The 16,960-nt window shown below is 36.6% G+C and overlaps 2 protein-coding genes across 2 annotated transcripts in view; one reads left to right on the forward strand and one right to left on the reverse strand.

Annotated features, from left to right (window-relative positions):
- The window catches only part of CSPP1 (centrosome and spindle pole associated protein 1), a 226,232-nt gene that overhangs the window by 162,638 nt on the left and 46,634 nt on the right, over positions 1–16,960 (reverse strand). The gene's annotated exons all lie outside the window — the stretch shown is intronic.
- The window catches only part of PPP1R42 (protein phosphatase 1 regulatory subunit 42), a 51,317-nt gene that overhangs the window by 11,369 nt on the left and 22,988 nt on the right, over positions 1–16,960 (forward strand). The window contains exons 3-6 of the mRNA XM_057531767.1: positions 606–823; positions 2,762–2,928; positions 4,324–4,462; positions 6,340–6,456. Of these exons, the coding sequence (XP_057387750.1) occupies positions 695–823; positions 2,762–2,928; positions 4,324–4,462; positions 6,340–6,456 (552 nt within the window). The 5' untranslated portion in view covers positions 606–694. The remainder of the gene's footprint in view (positions 1–605; positions 824–2,761; positions 2,929–4,323; positions 4,463–6,339; positions 6,457–16,960) is intronic.

The following is a 16,960-nucleotide window of genomic DNA, read 5'->3' on the forward strand; positions in this document are numbered from 1 at the left end:
AGCAGTGGAGCCAAAGTTTGAACCCAGGCAGTCTGGGTTGAGAAACACTGCATTATGTTGCCTCTTTCTGGATTACAGTTGTAGTAACATAAAATGTCAAGGCCAGCTCCATTTTTAAGTATTTTCACCACTGTCCTGTGAATATGCTCAAGGTTTTCATACCATGTGTTCTGACTTGGGAGACTAATAAGTATGATCATTTGGTCTCATTTTCAACTGTCACTAACTTGAGTGGTTTGAGACAGATCTCTCTCTGGGCCTTAGTTTCTTCATGTGAGAACACTAAATGATACTGAGGTCATTTTCAACTCCAAGAGAGAAAAATAATCCTTTAAAAGATGCCCACAATAACAAGTCAACACTAGGGAGAGGAAAAGATTTAAAAGTAAAAGTGAATGTGTATGGTGATTTAATCAATTTTGGTGTTTCAAATCTTTTTATGAAAAAAATTGAGGCTATAAACTTAGAAAAAACCTAAATATCCCTAAAAATGTCTATGAACTAGTTTATCAAATAGTTTTATGTGAGAAAATTACAGAGTGAGTCAAAATAATTTTTCCTAAATTGCTATGTACATAATACTCCTTTTTTTCTTTAATTTTTAGAAAGTTGGGGATAAAACAATACCTAAACCTGCTTCTTAACATGGTACCAGAAGAGAGCTATTGCCAAGAATTTGATTTATAGAGAAATCATGGTTCGACTGACCTTGGATCTAATTGCCAAAAAGAGCAATCTTAAACCCCGAAAAGAAGAAACCACTTTACAATACCTGAAGAAAATAACTCATATAAATTTTTCAGCCAAAAATATAGATGCAATTGTAAGAACTGTGAAATTATTTCCTATTTTTATATAATTAACAATGTAAAGTTTAGAAACTGGTATCAGGGCATACCTTCTTTTTAATTATATTTTGATTAGTCAGCTTTATATTATGTTTTTATTTTAGTTTCCTGCTTGTGATGTTAAACTTTAAAAATTAAGCCTCTATAAAATACACCATTGTAATTGTTAAATATATGTGTTAAATATATATGTTCCCCTAAAATTCTTTACAGTATAGCAAACTAGATTTGGAAGTATATGCTGGAAAATAATTTCAAAGATAATTAGTTTTGGATAATTCCAAAGCCTTGGAATATGAATTTTTAACATATCAAAATATTAAGAATTATATGTAAGTACCATATTTCAAAACATGAACAGTGACATCTTTTTGCACATAATTTGACTGGTTATATAAATGTAGGTTATACCATGTCAGTTATATCAGACAAGATTATGTTAACTTGGATATATACTCTGTGCTAAGCTAATTTTCTCTGTGCTAAGCTAGTTTTTGGCTTTAATTTGGGAAATTTTAAAGGCAGCAATAACCCTTTTAGGCCATTTGTATTGGTATCCGTTGTCTACAATAAAATGCTAAAGACTACAGATAAGCAAAATTTTCTTGGAAGCATAAGCTACATGAGGGCAGGGATCATGTCTTTTTTTTTCACATCACTCCAAATCCCCTATCCAGTACGGTGCCCGACTCATATTAAGTGCTTTAATAAATATTAACTGAATGAATGAATGAATGAAAAAAACACAAAAGCTCCAGGCAAAATTGTCAATTAAGACAGTCAGGGGTTTTTTTTTTGCAGAAACCTTCTTCAGCTCCCATTCTATATTCCTTTCCAGTTTCCAGGTGAGCATTCTCCCTAACTGCCCAAACCTCATGTTTCCTTTTTATTGCCCAGAGAACTCTGCCTCATCATACCATCACAGACAGCTTTCTCCGGAGAGCTTCCACTTAATGTACTTTTGGCCCCGCACAATCAGTGCTCCTTCAGTGTGGAGGACCTCTGTTAGGACAAAAGCAAACTGGTTTAAATAATTCAACCGGTTCCTAAGATGTGGCTGTATTTTAAAAGATCTTGTTGACTTAATGAAAGCTGAGATATTTTTGAGCAGAATTTCACTTTACCTCTTGCCTACTTACTCTAGACTAACTCTACCACCACACAAGAAATGACAGACTTTTTAAAATACCTTTATTTTCTTACCTCAAAAGTAAGTGGTGTTCATTTATAAAACACATATAAATACATATAAAATAAATATAAAAAGAAAGAAATTGACTTGAAATCCTTCCATGCATAGAAAACCACTGTTAACATTTCGGTGATGTCCTTTCAGTCTTTTTTCTAGGCATGTATTCATATAATTTTACAATAATGGGTCATGTTGAATATACTGTTTCCATTTTGTTATGAGATCTACAAGATATTACTAAAGAAATTAAAGGATAATTAATGGTTATACAGTATTCCCTTCAATAGCATTATCATAGTTTCTTTATTAATCCATTGTTCTTGAATATCTAGGTGACTTCCAGTGCTTTTTCAGTATTATAAACCACAACAGTTTATTTCCAATCCTACAGAAAGATTAAGCCCTGATTCATAATGTTGAAGCAATAATTTGTTAGATGCTTCAACTTCCAGAGGAGCCTAATTGCTTCCAAGGAAAACTGCTTGCCCTAGGAAAATCTTTCTTAACAAACACAATTTTATTGATAAGGTTACAGAACACTAAAACCTAGAACTAATTTTGTAATCATTCTAATCTCGTTTTGACTGTGTTAAGAACAGAGGAATTCTGTTCTTTTATATTAACCTTAATGAAATGTGTAGAATGATTAAGTGAAAAACTTTCTTAAAAACACAAGTTTTCAGGAGAAATTAAGTATCACCTGTTTTTATTTTTCTTTTAGGAAGACCTCTCTCTTTGCAAAAATCTTAGTGTTTTATATTTGTATGATAACTGTATTAGTCAAATCACTAACCTGAATTATGCCACAAATCTGACCCACTTATACCTACAAAACAATTGTATTTCATGTATAGAGAACCTCGGGTCATTAAAGAAACTGGAAAAACTGTAAGTGCTTTTATTTCTAAGTAATGTAATTGTCATCATTACAGTAATATTTTTGCATGCAGGCATTTCCTTTATCTGCCTCATTTTTATTCTTTTGCAGTATTATTAGTACTAAATAAATAGTTATACATGTAATACTTGACAATTTGTGTTTTATTAACCCTGATAACTTCTTTTGAAAGAGGGTGAGTTGTCTTAAGGGCTTATAGGGATACCTGAAACCTGCTTATTTAGGCTCAACTGGTGAAAAAAGTTTCCATGGAACCCAAATGAGTTCTGTGCCTTTTAGAATCACACATCTCAAAAGGGCAGGGTCATAGAGCTGGTAATGTTGATATAGATGTGATTGTAAAAGGCATTTACTGCCTATGATGATTTTAAACAATGAGGTCCAGTGGATCCAATTTCCCCAGATTGGAGGAACGATCAGTACTTCTCAAAAAGCAGGCCAAGTGCCTCAGAATGGGGAAAATAAGTGGGGTGGGAGATGCTTATTAAAACTTCAGATTGCTATACAAAACAGATCAGCAACAAGGCTTTACTATATAACACAGGGAATTATATTCAATATCTTATAATAACCCATAATGGAAAAATAATCTGAAAAATATATATATATAACTGAATCACTTTGCTGTACACCTGAAACTAACACAATATTGTAAATCAACTATATGTCAATTAAAAAATGCAGATTGCTGGGTTCCAACCTAGGTAACCAAATCAGAATCTCTGGAGGTTAAGCTCAGAAATCTTCCTTTTTAAACCTATGACCCAGGTGATTCTTATGCACTTCAACACAACAGGAGCACTGGTAGACAGGACTATTTCTCTCACTTTAAAAAAATAAACATTTCTCAGACTTAATTAAGTGTAAGAACCAAATAAATAAACTTTTCATTGATTCAATATAAAGAGAACATTCTGCACGTACAGTTGACCCTTGACCAACATAGGTTTGAACTGTGCAGATCCACTTACACATGGATTTTTTTCAATAGTAAATAATACAGGACTGCACGAGCCATGATCCATGGTTGGTGGAATCTGCAAATGCAAAGTAACCAGAGATACAGAGTGCCCACTACAAGTTATATGCAGATTTTCCACTGCAGGGAGGTCAGCGCCCCTAACCACACACCCCCAACAATGTTCAATGGTCAACCGTATAATTTTCACATAGCTCCATGATTTTGTTATTATGTTTTTATCACTTCTAGACCATGATGCTCTCAGAATGTCTATTTTAAAATGGTTTACGGGGGTTGGTGGTGGTGGTGTGATGAACTGGGAGATTGGGATTGACATGTATACACTGATGTGTATAAAATGGATGACTAATAAGAACCTGCTGTAAAAAAAAATAAATTTTAATAAATGGTTTATATTTTGCAGATATCTGGGAGGCAACTACATTGCTGTCATAGAAGGCTTGGAAGGCTTAGAAGGACTAAGAGAGCTTCATGTTGAGAGTCAGAGGCTTCCCCTTGGAGAAAAGCTCCTGTTTGATCCAAGAACTCTTCATTCTCTGGCAGTAAGGCCACATTTGAGTATTCTGACAAAGAATATAGTGATCAATACTTATAATGAAAAAAGGAAGGTATATCTGGACATTGTAATACTCTGCATGTTTATATGGCCAGTTGAGAATTTGAGAACTAAAACTAATTTTTCCTACATAATTTCTCAGAGACTCAGCAGCTATAAAATGGGAATAATAATTCCTGCCCCTAGGGTAACTGGAAGGATCAAAAGAAGGATGAGAAAAGGTTATATAAAGTATGAAGTTCTAATACAGATGTTAACTCATTCCTATTTTGACCTTGGTGTGAGCATGATAACTCAAAACTTAAAATTTTAGGAAAAAAGCCTAAGGAAAGAGGAAAGCACAGTTATTTGGAAAAATTTAAACAACCTAGAGAATCATTATAATGATGTCATTTTTTCCCTGGATCCTGATTTGATTGTAGGTTGCATTACGTACAGCTCTGCCTCATCCAAAGCAGGTAGAACTGAGAGCACAGATATGAGGTTCCAGCTGTCACCTGACAACCGGTCAAATCACATAGATGTTTCACAATGAGTTGAGAAGCAGGGAGCCAGAGGGTGCCGTGGAGGCTTTTACTGATCCTCAAAATGAGATGTGATAGGATATGCTACTTTCAATTCTGGGGCAAGGAATGTAAATGGAACAGATTTCGTTGGTTTTACTTTAGAGGGCCCAAAAACAGAGGGCAACAGAAGGTTTTTTTAACGAAATTTATAACAATTGAGGGGTAGTGCTATAAATTGAAAAAGAAAGGAGTGATCTGATTTCTGTCCTACCCTCCCTACTATCCCATAGAAACAACTGTGTCTCAGCTCAACCTCAGCTGAACCAAGCAGACTCACGCCACTGTGGAGATGGATAGTTTTATTACAGATTATTACCGAAAACGTTTTTTTGCTTGCTCATTTTTGCAGCAGATTCAAGCAGATTCTGAAATTCTAAATATAAGGTATACTTTTTAAGCTGTACATCAGGTCTTAAAAAGTATCAGGAAGTATCTTCTCTAAAGGTTAGCTATGTGTGGACACCTGGGTGGGTAGTCTCCATATTGGTAGAGAATCCCGGGCCTTAGATTTTAAGATGGCTCTGATTTAGTGTTGCTCTATTGTATATTTATGTCCTCATTAACGGCTGATGTTGAACTTCTTGTTAATTAGATAATTATTATTTTAACTGGTTTCTGAACATATGGATTACCAAGAGAAAACTATATGGAGAGATAGAGATAAAAATAAAAATCAGATATTCTTTCAATTCTTGGTCATGTTTCCTATTTAGAAAAATAAAGATAAAAACTATTTCTCCCAGGGACTTCCCTGGCGGTCCAGTGGTTAGACTCCACGCTTCCAATGCATGGCGCGCGGGTTCGAGCCCTGGTTGGGAACTAAGATCCCACATGCCACACGATGTGGCCAAAAAAAACCCAAAACAAACAAACAAACAAAAAATTATTTCTCCCTAATCTTAGTGATATTTAACACAAAATGATAATTTGCTTGAACTGAAATAACCATTTTTTCTATATTGTGTTATCATTTGCTTATTGGGACATCTTTTTTCTCTCTTTGCTTCTTTCTTGGCTTCTTTCAATAAATTTCTCTTATATCTTGGAACAGAAAAATTGGACTTACAAAGGAACTTTAGACAAAAATAGTAAGTTACATTACAATTACTATAGTTCTAAAAATTCCATCTGAAAAAAGATATGATATAATCTCCAAGGATTTTTATTTTCTTGCCTAAAGAGCAAAACAGCCTGAACTGATAAATTTTTAATTTTTCACAGATTAGGATTTCTTGTTTCTATATATAGTATTTAATTAGACTATTTATTAACCCTAATTTAGTTACCTTTCTTACAGAAATCCCTCTCTATATTGAATATCAGCAATAACAATATTGATGACATAAGAGGCTTAGAAATACTGGAGAATCTTAATCAGCTCATAGCAGTTGACAACCAACTTCTGCATGTGAAGGTAAGGTAAAGGAAAAATTTTTTAATATTTACATTAAATTGTGATTGAAAAATACTTATTTTGCTAAATAACTATAAAATGTATTACTTTTTAAACTATTCTGAATTTGTCCTAAAACTAGTTTATGAATCTTTACTTCTTAATGCATTTATTTGCATAATTCTGCTGTCTTACCTGGTTTTCTCTTCCATACCCCAATGCCTCCATCCCTCACCAACAGAAAAATGTTTCTCTGAGAAGGAAGTATATACTTTTTCCACTCTATATTATTTTTCTATCAAATGTTTCCCTCTGGAGACTAGATTTCTTGCCCCTTAACTCTGATCTCCCAACGAATGAGTTTCTAGTAACTGTGATTAGACCTGAACTCTCTCCCGGCTGCTCCTCCTTGGGGAACACCTGGATCTTTAATTTATTCTAGTTTGCACTAGCTATATTCATGTCATGTTATGCCATATCATGCCATATTCATTCAATTACTCATTCATTCAAACATGTATTGGGCACCTACACATTTGCCGGGTACTATACTACTCCATGTATTGAAAGAACAGAGGAAGAAAGAGTAGAGTCCCAGGGATTAAAAAAAAACCCATAGTCAACAAGTGATAAGACTACAATGTGATTCTGTTTTCATAAGTATTGTGGTATCACTAACTTAGCCTGGGGCTAGGGAAGGCTTCCTGGAAACAGTCATCTGTGAGCTTAACCATTGCCAAAACCTCACAGTTTCTGGTTTGACAATGGGGTGGGCTATGATATAATTTCTTTTTTTTTTTTAAATAAATTTATTTATTTATTTATTATTGGCTGTGTTGGGTCTTCGTTGCTGCGTATGGGCTCTTCTCTAGTTGCAGCGAGCGGGGGCTACTCTTCATTGCGGTGTGCAGGCTTCTCATTGTGGTGGCTTCTCTTGTTGCAGAGCATGGGCTCTAGGTGCACAGGCTTCAGTAATTGTGGCACACGGGCTTCAGTAGTTGTGGCGCAAGGCCTCAGTAGTTGTGGCTCACTGGCTCTAGAGCGCAGGCTCAGTAATTGTGGCTCACGGGCTTAGTTGCTCCGTGGCACATGGGATCTTCCTGGACCAGGGCTCGAACCTGTGTCCCCTGCATTGGCAGGCAGATTCTTAACCACTGCGCCATCAGGGAAGCCCTGTGATATAATTTCTTTACATAGGACCATAGAAGGAAGAATAGGCTTCTTTCTCCCATAAACAGAGCTCTTATTTCAAAACCACTTTCAGACAGCTATCCTCTGACCCTAAAAAAGTTACCCCTGGTCTTGTTTCCAAATTCAGGACTATTACCTGGCTCATCTCGTAACTACTGTAAGCAGTAGATAATTATGAAAAGAAATATTATTCTACTACAAATGAATTCCCCAAAATATTCAAAATGCCATTGAACAATCATGGTAGATATTTCAAATAAAAAGAAATAAGGAAGCATGACTTAATTAGTCATTTCAACTTACAACATGAAGGAATTAAGAAGTTCATGGGATCAATTCTGCATTCAAAATATTTTAAATTTTAGACTGCTCTTCTACGCTTTTTCATTGGGCATTTTGTATTCATCAGAATTATTTAATTTTCCTATGATTTCACAGTATTTGTATCCATACTGTGATAGATGGGTAGTCTTATATAAGATACTGTATACTATATATGTGGTCCTATTCAAAGTGACAGAGCCTGGAGTTTAGGTATTTGATTAAGTAGAGAGGACCTGGGATGTGCACAGTGTTCAACATTCACCCCATGGGAAATGGAAACAGAGTGGCTAAAGACAGCAGCTCACCTTTCCTGGGGAGAGAATGGTGGAGAAATCCAGCCTCCCAAATCTGCAAGATAAGTATTTTCCCTAAATGTTTTTGAAGGCCAGGTTCTAAGCACAATGCTTGGCAAATGTTCAGTAATGAGTGGTGAATATATGAATATATCTTGAAAGATCTGGTTAGTTGTTAATTATCATAATTACCAAGATTCAATGCAGTTATTGTCATTACTTTTAAAGTCTTATTCTATTATGCTTTAAACTCTGAATAGAAAAGGAGAGTTTAACAGGACAAAAATGCTAGCCTATAAATACTCCCAAAGGAAGTTTTTCTGAATGACATTAAAACCAAGCTATTTTGCCTACAATGATTCTCTAAGGCCAAGTTAACGTGAGATTAGAAAGGAAGGTATAGGGGCCATGGTCATGAAGTTGACTATATTCTAAGTGCAACAGAAAGTCACTGCACTTAGAATAAAGGTCCTTTTAGGCCATGGTCATGAGGTAGACTATATTCTAAGTGCAGTAGAAAGTCACCGAAAAGATTATATTTTTTAAAGATTTCCCTATCAGCTATGTGAAGAATGGGTTACAAGAATGACAGCAAAAAGGTCAGTTGGGAGACTACTGCAAAGATTAAGTAAGAGAAGATGGCTGCTTGGAGATAAAAAGGAGTGGATGGATTGAAGGTATATTTAGGTTGAACTCATGGAATCTGCTGATTAGTAGGATGTGTAGGAATAAAGAAAAGAAGAATCAAGGTTTTTGTGTGAGGAACTAAGGAGACAGTGGTATGGTAGCCTTTACAAGTTGGGGGATACAAGGGAAGGAATAAAAGAATTCCTTCTATAGAGATGCCTATTCGATATTGAAATGCACGTGTAAAGTAGGCATCTGGAGTTCAAAGGAAAAGCAAGATTGGAAAGTTTGGGAGTCAACAGCATTTAAATGATACTTAAGAGTCATTCGACTGGGTGACAGACAAAGATAAAGAATAAATGAGGCTTCTGCAGAGCACCAACCGCCTGAGAGGAGAAACCTTGATGAGTGAGGAACCAGGTGCCCTTCAGAGTAGGCAGGTAGGGAAGTGAGTGGGCAGGTAGGGAACGGAGCAGCACTCCTGAAGGTCCCCCCCTTGGATGAAAAGAACAGGTGCTTCCCAGGAATCAGGGCCATAGGGGTTGAGACTGGAGATGTGAGACCAATAGGTTGCAAGGAGTTGGCAAGATGAGTAAGTTTGACCACCCAACACATGGGGGCAGTCAGTGGGAAAACCCCTCAACTCCCCACAGCTTGGTCTGAGGTCTGCAAACACAGCGAAGAGTTTGGGACCTAAAAAATTAGAAGGGCAACTTAGGAGAAGGGGGCTTGGTGGTCAATCCCAGATCCTTTTCTGAGATCTGAGTTGGCATGAAAGAGAACAGAACCTATAGGAAACGGGAGCTGAAATGAAGGACTGAGGGACAAAGGAAAACCTGGCCAAGCCCACGGTGAGGCCATTGCTGCTGAAAAGCTGGTCTTAGAGCTTGGGCTGGTTCCCAGGGGCATGGGGCAGAGGTCCCGCTGCAGATATGGTGATGCCTGGGCAGGATCCGATCATTCTGGATGGTCTGCAAGGCCTCCTATCAGAGGCCCTAGGGCTCACAATATGGGAGACAGGCGGAGAGCTGGCACCTGGGTACTTAGGATAAATGCATTAAAATAACTGCAAGATAATAGATATCTTCCGATGATGACACTAAACAAAGGATAACTGGTATCCCTGAAGTAGAGATATAACAAGTGGTATAAAAAAAATGAAAGATAAAATAGGAAAAAAAACTTTCCCTTAAATGAAGGAAGAACTAAATCTCCATAATTAAAAGCACATTCCAAGTAGACCATGTTGTAGGAAATTTGAGACAGAATGAACACTACCAAGATCAACCCTGGTAAATTACTGAATATTAAAAAAAAAAAAAAAAATTGAGAGAATCCTTAGGCATCTGAAAGGAGGAAACAAAAAATATTTACTTAAAAGGCTGATAAATAAGGCTAGCCTCATGTTTCTTTATAGCAACATTAAAATACAGGGAAAGAAGGGAAAGCATATGTGAGTTTCTGAAGGAAAAAAGTGTGATCCAAAAATTGCAGGCCCAACAAAATGTTGTTCAGGTGTAAAGGTGTCAGGAATGGAGATGCAGACATGGGGAGTGGACTTGAGGACATGGGGAGGGGGAGGGGTGGGCTGGGACGAAGTGGGGGGTGGCATGGACATGTATACACTGCCAAGTGTAGAATGGATGGCTGGTGGGAGGCAGCCACATGGCACAGGGAGATCAGCTCGGTGCTCTGTGCCCACCTAGAAGGGTGGGGTGGGGAGGGTGGGGGGAAGGCGTGGGAGGGAGGAGATATGGGGATGTGTGTGTATGTGTGGCTGATTCACTTTGTTGTATAGCAGGGGTGACACGCCGTTGTAGAGCAATTGTGCTCCAATAAACATGTTAAAAAAAAAAAGTGTAAAGGTGTCAGACAGGCATTCACGGATTCACAAGAACTCAGGAAATACAGCACCCAGTAATCCCCTAGAAGAAAAAATTTGATGACAAAATCTAGCCATACAAGAATGAATGAGAAGTTGTGGTAAAAAAAAAAAAAAGAAAAAAAGACCTATAATGAGCACTGAACCCACACATTTAAATGGAAGCTAAACAATTTTATATATACATATACTTATACATACACATGCATACATATGTAACAAATTGGAGAAGTGCTATAACAGAACTAAATAATATGATGTATGTGGTTAATGGTGGTTATCTCTGAAAGTAAAGGCAGTCAGAGGAGACAGGGAGGAGCAATTTTATTTAATTTTTTCTCCCATACTCTGTTTTTTTTTTTTTTTTTTTTTAAGGATTTTCTTATTTATTTATTTATTTATTTATTTATTTATTTATTTATTTATTTTTGGCTGTGTTGGGTCTTCGGTTCGTGCGAGGGCTTTCTCCAGTTGCGGCAAGCGGGGGCCACTCTTCATCGCGGTGCGGGGACCGCTCTTCATCGCGGTGCGCGGGCCTTTCTCTATCGCGGCCCCTCCCGTCGCGGGGCACAGGCTCCAGACGCGCAGGCTCAGCAATTGTGGCTCACGGGCCCAGCTGCTCCGTGGCATGTGGGATCTTCCCAGACCAGGGCTCGAACCCGTGTCCCCTGCATTAGCAGGCAGATTCTCAACCACTGCGCCACCAGGGAAGCCCCCATACTCTGTTTTTAATTGAGGTATAATTTACATGTAATAAAATGCATAAATTTTAAGTATACAGTTTGACAAATTTTGACAAATGTGTAAACCTACATAGTCACTACTCAAATCAAAAAAGTATTTAACATCTCCTCCACCCCCAGAAAGTTCCCTCATGCATCTTTCAGTGAACATTCCAGACCCCAGAGGCAACCATCGTTCTGATTTCCACTGTCTGTTCTAGAACATTATGTAAATGGAGTCATATGTGTTTGGTTTCTTTCACTCACATGTTTTTAAGATTCATCCATGGTGTTGCATATATGAGTAGTTTATGTTTTACTGTTGAGTATTATTCCATGGCTATACCATGGTGTGCTTATACATTCTCCTGTTGATGGATATTTGAGTTGTCTCCAGTTTTTGCCTATCACAAACAAAGACACCATACACATTCTTGTACAGTATATTGTCATTAATCTTGGGTAAAAACCTAGTAATGGATTAGCTGGGATATAATGTAGTTGAATATATAACCCTATAATAAATTGCCTAATAGCTTTCAAAGTGATATATCATTTTACCACCAAGTGCCAGAGGTTCTACATCCTCTCCAATATTGTTAGACTTCTAATTTTAACCATCTAAGTGTGTGTAAGGTGGTGTCTCTTTGTGGTTTTAATGTATGCTTATCCAATTACTGATGATGTAAGCTTTTTTTTTAATGTGTTATTAGCGTTTCATATATGTTTCTTTGGGAGGGTCTGTTTAAAAGTGTTTTTGCAGATATTTTCACCAAGCTTGCAGTTTGCCTTTGAACTTTCTGAAGAGTGTCTTCTGAAGAGCAAATGTTTTTCACTTTCATAAAGTCCAATTTATCAATTTTTTCTCTCTTAGGGGTAGTGCTTTTTAATGTCCTTTAAACGAATTTTGCTTACTGGTCAAGAAGATATTCTCCAATGTTTTCTTCTAGAAACCCTATCATTTAACCTTGTATGTTCAAATGTGTACACATCCTGAATAATTTTTTGTGCGTAGTATAAATTAGGGTTTAAAGTTTACAGAGTTTTTTTTAATATATAGATATCTAATTGTCCCAACATTGTTTATTAACAATATTTCCCCTCCCCATTAAATCACACTGTCATTATTGTTGAAAATAAATAGACTGTATTTGTGTGGATTTAAAAAAAAAAAAAAAAAGAATAAATGAGGCCATTCCAATATTTAGAGACCATTTAGATGAGAAGGCAGTAGTAGGAGTCAATGATGTAGGAGAAGACAAGAGAAAAAGGAGGTTTAAGGAAGAGGGAATGGCCACTTGACTTGAATGCTGTTGAGTGGCTGACATGAGGGCAGATAAGAGCTTAACAGAAATGCACTGAATTTGGCAATAGTGAGATTAGGTCTGGTCAACTGTGTGTTTTGCATATTTCAGAATAGAGTATTTAACAGGTATTTGCATTGTTTTTTCTTGCAACCAAAGCCCCACATACCTGTTAGAAACTTATTTCCATGTTATGGATTGAGAAATTTCAGGCTTTTCATGAAATACTTCCCCATACCTGAAATTTCAGTGTATAAACTAAAGGACAAGAGAAGGGAAAATTAAAAGGCTAAGACACCTTAAAAACAAAGTTAGAGGGGACAGGTTTAATTTGTGAAGCAGTTGAACCAGAGAGGCTGTGGTTCAAAAATCACAGCTCTGTGTCTATTAAATAAATCTATTAAATAAATCATATTTATAAATAAAAACATTGCCACAAAGAAAACTCCCAGCCCAGATGGCTCCATTGATGTATTCTATCATACACTTAAAAAAGAAACTATATCAAAACTACAAAAACTACTTCAGAAAAATAGATAAGCAGGGAATACTTCTCAACTCCTGTTATCAGGCTAGCATCATCCTATCCCCAACACTATTACAAGAAAACTACAATGAGTAAAATAAATAAAAACAATATCCCTCATGAACATAGATTCACAAGTCCCTACCAAAATATTATCAAATAAAATCCAGCAATATAGGACTTCCCTGGTGGCGCAGTGGTTAAGAATCCACCTGCCAATGCAGGGGACACAGTTTCGAGCCCTGGTCTGGGAAGATCCCACATGCCACGGAGCAACTAAGCCCGTGCGCCACAACTACTGAGCCTGAGCTCTAGAGCCCACGAGCCACAACCACTGAGCCCACGAGCCACGACTACTGAGCCTGCGTGCCACAACTACTGAAGCCCGCACACCGGGAGCCCGTGCTCTGCAACAAGAGAAGCCACTGCAATGAGAAGCCCACACACCACAGTGAAGAGTAGCCCCCACTCGCCGCAACTAGAGAAAGCCCGTGCGCAGCAACAAAGACCCAACACAGCCAAAAATAAATTAATTAAGTTTTTTAAAAAGTCCAGCAATATATAAAAAGATTATCCATGATGACCAAGTGAGATTTATCCCAGAAATCAAAGACTGGTTTGACATTCAAAAACTCAACGTGATGGGGGCTTCCCTGGTGGCACAGTGGATAAGACTTTGCGCTCCCAATGCAGTGAGCCTGGTTCAATCCCTGGTCAGGGAACTAGATCCACATGCATGCCGCAACTAAGAGTTTGCATGCCACAACTAAGGAGTCCACCTGCCATAACTAAGGAATCCACATGCTGCAACTAAGGAGCCCACCTGCCTCAACTAAGACCTGGTGCAACCAAATAAATAAATAAATATTTTAAAAAATCAATGTGATGCACCAAAAAAATTAAAGGAGAAATATTCTATGATCATCTCAATAGATGCACAAAATGCATTTTTAAAAGTTCAACAAATTATAAATAGAAGGGAACTTAACCTGATAATTGGCATTCATGTAAAATCAACAAAAATATCATACTTGATGATTAAAGACTGGATTCTTTCCCCCTCAAGACAGGGAGTAAAGCAAGGATGTTTACTCTGCTTTATAGAAGGCTTAGCCAGTGCAATAAGTCAAGAAAATGAAACAACACTCAGTTTGGAATGGAAGAAGTAAAACTATCTTTATCTGCAGACTACATGATTGGGTATATATTTAAAATCACAAATCTATAAAAAGCTATTAGAACTTATAAATTTAGTAATGTCATAGGATACAAGGTCAATATGCAAAAAATCAATTCTCACATACTAGCAATGAACAACTGGAAAATGATATTTTTTAAAAATACCATTTACAATTTATGTCAAGAAAGATTAAATACTCAGGAATAAATTTAAGAAAATACATGCAAGAGCTATAGAATAAAAACTATAAAATATTGGGAGAAATTAAAGAAGACCTAAATAAATGAAGAGAAATAACATTTTCATGGATTGGAAGACTCTATATTATTAAGTTGCTAATTCTTTCCAAATTAATGTACACATTCAACATAATCCCAGTCAAAATCCCAGCAGATTTTTTTTTAATTGACAAACTGATTCTAAAATTTACATGATAATGCAAAGGACCTAAAATACCAAAACAATATTGGTAAAAAGAATTAATGTTGGAGAACTTATGCTACCTGATTTTATGACTTTAACATTGTAATAATCAAGACAGTGTGGTACTGGCATAGGATGGATACAGAGATCAAGGAAACAAATTAAAGACTTTATAAATAAATCTATACCTATGTTCAACTGATTTTTTTTTTACAGAGGTTCTAAGATAATTCAATGAGGGAAGGATAATCTTTTCAACAAATGCTGGTGGAACAACTGGACATCCAAATAGTGAGCCTTCACCCTTCATACCATATACAAAAACTTACTCAAAATATATCATATCCAAATTTAACCGCTAAAAAATAAAAGTTCTAGAAAAAAAACATACATTTGAGTTCTTTAAAAGAACACAAAAAACATGACCTATAAAAAATTGATAAACTAGACTTCATCAAAATTTAAAACTTGCTTTTTGAAAGACATTATTAATGAAACAGTGAACCATAGAGAGAAAATATTAGCTATCATGTACCTGACAAACAATTTTTATCCAAAATATATTCTTAAAAACTCTTACAACTCTATAGTAAGAAGACAAGCAATACATTAAAAATGGGCTAAAGATTTCAACAAAAACTTACAAAAGTGCATATACTAATGGTCAATAAACAAAAAAAAGATGCTCAGTATCATTATTCATCAGGGAAATACAAATTAAAACAAAGATGTGATACCACTACAGACACACTAGAATGGCTAAAAATAAAGAGACTGGCAGTATCAATTTTGGATGAGGATGTGGAACAACTGGAACCCTCATTCACTGCTGAGGAAAATGTAAAATGGTACAACCTTTTTGGAAAACAGTTTAACAGTTTCTTATAAAGTTAAAAATGCACTTACCATATGACTCAGCAATCCCATTCTTAGGTATTTACCCAAATGAAATGAAAACCTATGTTCACACAAATACCTGTATGCAAATATTTATAGTACCTTTATTTGTAATTTTGGAAACAACCAAATCTTCCTCAAATGGGAATGGAGAAACAAACTGTGTTCCATACAATGGGATATCACTCAGCAATAAAAAGAATAAACTACTGATGCACATGACAACATGGATAAAAAACCAATTATACTGAGTGAAATAAGCCAGACAAAAAAAAGAGTACATGCAGTATGACCCCATTTATATGAAACTCTTGAAAAGTGAAAACAAATGTATATAGTAGCAGCAGATCAATGGCTGTCTGATGGGAATGGTAAGAGGCTGACTGGAAAGGGCCATAGTGAATCTTTTGGGATGCTGAAAATGTTCTTTTTTTTTTTTAATTTATTTATTTGTTTTTATTTTTGGCTGTGTTGGGTCTTTGTTGCTGTGCGTGGGCTTTCTCTAGTTGCGGCAAGTGGGGGCTACTCTTCGTTGCAGTGCGCGGACCTCTCATTGTCGTGGCTTCTCTTGTTGCGGAGCATGGGCTCTAGGCACACGGGCTTCAGTAGTTGTGGCACGGGGGCTCAGTAGTTGTGGCTCGCGGGCTCTAGAGGGCAGGCTCAGTAGTTGTGGTGCATGGGCTTAGTTGCTCCGCGGCATGTGGGATCTTCCCAGGCCAGGGCTCGAATCCGTGTCCCCTGCATTGGCAGGTGGATTCTTAACCACTGCGCCACCAGGGAAGCCCAAAAATGTTCTTTCTTGATTATGGTGGTCATTGTATGGATGTACATGGTTTGGTCATTTAAATAAATGTATTTTGTTATATGTAAATTATAATTCAATAGTTAATTTTAATATTAGAAAAAGTCTCCAGAACCAAAGGACATGAGTTTCCAGATTGAAACAGTCTCCCAAATGCCAGCACAGTGGATGAAAACTAACCCACACCCAGCTCTATCCTTAAAAGTTTTTAGAACACCGGGAGTAAAGAGTTCCTAAATACTTCTACAGAGGAAAAGAGGATCATAATACAAAGAATCAGAAATCAAAATGGAATCAGAATTATCAGACTTTTCAATCTGGAAGACAGTAGAATAATGTCTTCAAATTTTTGAG

The sequence above is a fragment of the Balaenoptera acutorostrata genome, chromosome 17 (assembly GCF_949987535.1).
Source record: "Balaenoptera acutorostrata chromosome 17, mBalAcu1.1, whole genome shotgun sequence".
In the NCBI taxonomy this organism is placed as follows: Eukaryota; Metazoa; Chordata; class Mammalia; order Artiodactyla; family Balaenopteridae; genus Balaenoptera; species Balaenoptera acutorostrata.